The 5,602-nt window shown below is 39.0% G+C and overlaps 1 protein-coding gene across 1 annotated transcript in view; it reads left to right on the plus strand.

Annotated features, from left to right (window-relative positions):
• LOC101855947 (linear gramicidin synthase subunit D) overlaps positions 1–5,602 on the plus strand; it is a gene marked incomplete in the record, with an annotated part of 47,714 nt that overhangs the window by 5,274 nt on the left and 36,838 nt on the right. The window contains 3 exon segments of the mRNA XM_035969738.1: positions 149–304; positions 1,172–1,297; positions 4,828–4,977. Of these exon segments, the coding sequence (XP_035825631.1) occupies positions 149–304; positions 1,172–1,297; positions 4,828–4,977 (432 nt within the window).

The following is a 5,602-nucleotide window of genomic DNA, read 5'->3' on the forward strand; positions in this document are numbered from 1 at the left end:
GGTTATTATAGAACAAAATACAGCAAGGCTTACTACAGAAAGTTGGAAGTATAGATTATAAGCCGACGAATATTAAGGACTTCGAAACACATTTGAATTGCTTTATTTGTGCAGTTTTTATCTTATAATTTTTTTTCTGTTTTGGCAGAAAACAAGACGGTGACGTTTTCTGAACTGGACACATGGACAGACACACTGGCTGCCGCCCTCCAGGGGAGGGGAGTTGGTCCCGAGAAGTCTTGTGGGATCTACCTGGGAAAAAGTGTCAGTTTTGTCGTAGCTTACATCGCCACACTCAAAGCAGGTAGGTTTTAGTTTAGTTTTAATAAGAGTTTTACGGCACTTGCAACACAATAAGGTCAAATAAGTACCGACAGGTACGTTTAATAAAAATAATAAGTTATTCTGTCTGTCTGATCTTTTGTATTTACTATAAGTGCCGGGTCTTCAGTCTATTTATTTCATCTTTCTTTATTATTTGATCCCATGCCAACGAGATTCAAATATAGACGTACTTCTGGATATTTCGGAACTAATCATTGAAAACTTTGAGTAGGTTTGGTTGCTTTTTTATTAATTCATTGGAAGACATCAGGGAGGGGGGTGACGAATTCTTTGATATTTTATGTTTGAGTACTACCAAATTTTGGACTTTAAAGGTTCTTTGAATTCAGTTAATTTTGCAAACCACAAAATTCGCAACATTGATGTGTTTTAGCAATATTTTTTGTGATGGGGCGATGGAACTCCGGCCTGAAAAATTCCCCAAAACACTGAGTGATTTGTGTGTACGAAAAACGTGAACACAAACTCAATTTATTTTGTTTCCGTTGAATTGGAATTACACTAGAATGTGGACAAATGCCCAAGTTACTCATATTGTATTTCACCATCTTTAATACCAATCTCACCGTACAGTACTATGATATGCCATACCATACCATACCATACCATACCATACCATACCATACCATACCATACCATACCATACCATACCATACCATACCATACCATACCATACCATACCATACCATACCATACCACGCCACGCCACGCCACACCACGCCATGCCACGCCACGCCACACCACGCCACGCCACGCCACGCCACGCCACGCCACGCCACGCCACGCCACGCCACGCCAATCTCTTATCCTCTCCAACTGTCCACAGGTGGTGGGTATATACCCATAGACACCTCCTACCCGTCCCACATGCTGGAGTCCGTCATCAATGACGCGGAGCCCACAGCTATCGTCACTTCCTGTGAACTTGCCCCCAAGCTGTCCGCATTTCCTGGTAAGATATTTATAGTCGCGGCGTCATGGTGAAATCAGGCGAGCGTCAAAATAATGAAATGGAAGATACCGGCATTTTTATTTCAGTTTGAATTTTTTTTCGAATGTTTTTTTTTTGTTGCCCAACACATTTTTTTGTGGATTTTACAGAAAAGTTCTGATCAAAGGCACGAAAATTGTACATTTTCAGTTTACAAGGATTTTCAATCTACGATGGAAATCATCAAATTTTATCGCCTTTTTTCTCGTTTATTTCACTTCTGAAACCAGACGACACCTTCTCCTTCGACAACAAATATTTCGACTTCTGTTTAAGATAGGTATGTATTTTTGTCTTTGAAAGAAAGACATAAGAACAAGCTTTAAGGTTATTCTAATAACTGCATAATGTTCAAAGCTTGACGAGCGCCTGAAACCACCGCGTCTTGATACAATTGTTATTATTATTAGTTTTTAATCTCTAATTAGTACAGGCAAGCCAGTATCGCAAGCGCGGAGTATCGCTCTGTTGTTTACAGTCATATCAAAAGTCTAAGGAAACCCCAGCAAATCTATGTGGTTTATAATAAAGTTCTATATAATTACAATGATCATTTATTTTTTCTCAATGTATTGTTTATTTTATTCAAACATGTTAAATAGCAGTGGAGTTATAAGGATGTTTATGATGATGAAAAATTGGATGACAGAATTGGCTGTGTTCAATTTTTAAACAACCTTCCGTATATTAAGAGTTAAAATGTTAACTGATACTTTACAGTTTTAGTTATTAAAAGTTTTAAACACTTGTTACACAGTAAGCTCATATTATACGTGTCGCTTATTTGAGGGCGACTAGAGAGTAACATACAAAGAAAAAGAGGAGAGCTGATAAGGACGATAGATGTTTGATAGTAAAGAAAAAAGACTAGAAAACCACACCAGATCACCCGCCAATCACGCCCGATAATTTACAGGTAAGTTGTTCCTTTGAACCACCTTTTGATTAGGCTCAAAAGGGCCCATGAAAAACATCATATTGAATTTATTATGAGAGGTTTGTTCAACAAGTCCTTTATCTGTTTGTGAGAAGGCATACGTTTGTATTTCTATTTCATTCTATTGCGTCCTTAATGTCCCACAAGCTGGGCCTTTCTTCGTTGATAGGTTAAGGCCTTGTATCCTGCACAGAAAGTCACTCCAGGGAACAAATATTTTTTAAAATTTAAAGCGTAAAAATGGTAAAACGGTATAGGTTAACGCCCCTATCAACACTATAGGGTTTTTTAAGAGTCGGGACCTAAGGGTTTAAAATTTAACGTCCATCATCTTAAACGACGGAGCTAAATAGGACATTCGTGTAAAGTGCCTTTCCCAAGGACACAACATCGGACCGAGCTGACGATTACGGGTCTGTTAGCCTAACCACAAAGTCACCGACGCCACCCATTCAAAGTGTTTCATTATTAATCTTTGTTGACACTTAAAAATAAAATTATACATATTTATCTACTTAACAATATTACAATTACTCCATGTTTTTTTAATGTACTTTATCGTTGTTTACTTCTTTGGCTCTTCTTACTGTGCAGCAGTTTATCCTTCAAAGTTCATGGCGACCGCACCTTTTTCGGAACAATCGCTGATTGCGTAGAGCGGACGCTGTGTCGTAAACAGCAATTTTGGCCTCTGTTTCCAGCTCTTGTTATTTCCTTTGTCGTCCAGCCTGGAGACAGATTTATCGGCCGTTCCCCTCTGGCATTGAGCTATAATTATGCGTGATCTTTCCTCGTTAGTGGGAGAGAAGGTTTTTCTGCGAGCAAATGCGAATCTAAAGAAGGTTTATGACTAGATGCTATACTTTGCGGTTGCTCTTATTGAATCTTGTTTGTATGGGTAAACGTTTTGCGGCTCTTGAAAAACAGATAATTTAACTGCCGAAGATTAGAGGTGTTACAAGAGAAGAACAAACATAAAAAGGGGGATTGGGGAGAGATCAGAGGGATAGTTATATTGAATCTTGGCACAGTAATATGCATTGTAGTTCGTCAAAACTTCGGAAAAAATAAACCCCACCCAAAAAACCTCCGAAAACATTAGGCCCTTCCCGAGTGGGGAATTTTTTTTATCCAACATCTCCGTCTTTCTGCTAGGATGGTGAATCCCTGTTAGCCCGGGTAAGCCCTGACAGGCAGAGATGGAAGCCCATTTTCTAAATGATCTAAATTGTGTCAAAAGAGGCTTAAAAATACCTTCATTAATAAAAGAATGGAAAAAAAAGGTTTTGAGTTTTCTAAAATATTACTATTTTGGTTTCGTGTTAGTTTTTGTTTTTGCTTCTCATGAAATCCTCGTATTTTGACATACGATAACGATGGATGACGGGGTGGACATGTATGTGATATTTACAATTTCAAAACGCCGCCTGCATTGACTTGATATTAATTTCTAGGCTAAACACCAACGTTCTTCTTGTGACCGCCCTCCGGCAATATGGCGGAACGTAGCTATAATAGTAATACCATTGATTCTCTCAGCGCTCCTTCTGCTCTTCTTCTTTTTCTGCATAATAATACGTCAAAGCCCCTTCCCTCCCCTTCCACACCCAACACTAAGAGGTTTCGTTTGGTCGTGGCTAAAAGTGTCTGTACTATTACTGGGATAATTGCTCTTTTAGCTGAGTACTTTAGGTTTTCATTTACGGAGAGTTCCTCTGTTGTGTTTACGGGTGCGTTACGGGTAACGGAAATTGTGGGGGTGTTTAGACCCTTTTTTATGTTGCTTCCGGAACGTCTGTATTTTTTCCCTCTTTTTTTAAAAGCCCTTCAAGCCATGATGACATAGTTTTGGGTTCTGTCTCGCAGTTGTGTTAACATATCGAACACACCGAAAGAGAGTTGGTGTTGTGTTTATTTTTCGAAAGAGAAGGAGTAGGAGGCGGGGTATAAGGAGGAGGAAAAAGAAAAGAAAAACACAAGTTTTGAGTCCAACTCAATAAATCATTTTTTCTTTATGTGTTTGCTTTTCTCTTTTGGGTTTTTGGGGATTTTGGGGGGGGGGGGGGGGGGGGAGGGCATATATCGTTTGACTGCCTGCACCAATTTATACAAAATATTTATAGTATGAAATACAAATATGAACATCATGCAAATTACCGTTTATGATGTGTATACATTGTAGGTTCACAGTGTGTCACTACATTGCTGTTTGTGTTCTGCTAATCGGAAATAATGCTTCGCTACTTTAGAATTACAGAGTTCTATCCGATTTTTTGTCCGTTTTGAGTTACTGAGACCACGAGGCCAGAAACCAAATTTTCTGTCTGCTCTATAAAAATCGTATAATTATTCTGGGTCGTTGTCAAGGTATTCAAGGAATTGCATTTGGAATAAGCCTGACATGTTGTGAAACTCAACAATGTATAGTCAATTTCCTCAAACCTAGGTACTGAGCAAATAGAACTTCGTAATTCCAGGGTAGCGATTTATGAGCTCGCCACGTTTTTAAAGAGTTAAAGAAGAATCATTTCTAAATGCCCACTCTCTTTGACAGATGACAGACTCATCGTGCTGGGTTCGGAATGGCAGGACGCCATGAAGAAGGATAATGAAGCCAAAAAGTTTTCTCTGAAAAAACCGGAGATGGGATTTGACAACTTGGGCTACACTGTCTACTCCTCGGGCACAACGGGAAAACCCAAAGGTAACTTGAACTAGCTCGTTATGTTATGTGCAGAACAAGAAAACCCAAAGGTAACTTGAACTAGCTCGTTATGTTATGTGCAGAACAAGAAAACCCGAAGGTTACATGAACTACCTTGCTCTATGTGAGCTAAAAAAAAACGCCGCTTGAATGATATGGTGTCTCTTGAAAATTATTCTTTCTTTAAAAATTTCTTCTTGTATCATCTTGCGTGATTGACGTAAAATTTCAGAAAGCACTTTGATTCTTAACCTGCTTGTGTGTGTCTCTGTATGTGTGTCTGTGTGCCTATCTGTCTTTCTGTACGTCTGTCTATCTGTTTATGTTTTTGTCTGTTTGGGAGAATGCTAGAGAGATAGAAAGATAGACGGCTAGGTCTATGTAGATAGGCAGACAGACAAACTGACAGACAGACAGACAGACAGACAGACAGACAGACAGACAGACAGACAGACAGACAGACAGACAGACAGACAGACAGACGAATAGATAGATAGGTAGATAGATAGATATAGGTTTTGTATTCATGTCACTTCTTTTTTCTTTTTTGTATATGTCGTACAGTACAACACGCTCTAACGGCCACTGTGTAAGAAAATTACCTGTATAATCAACCACTCCCCCC

This window comes from Aplysia californica, unplaced genomic scaffold, assembly GCF_000002075.1.
Source record: "Aplysia californica isolate F4 #8 unplaced genomic scaffold, AplCal3.0 scaffold00176, whole genome shotgun sequence".
NCBI lineage: Eukaryota > Metazoa > Mollusca > Gastropoda > Aplysiida > Aplysiidae > Aplysia > Aplysia californica.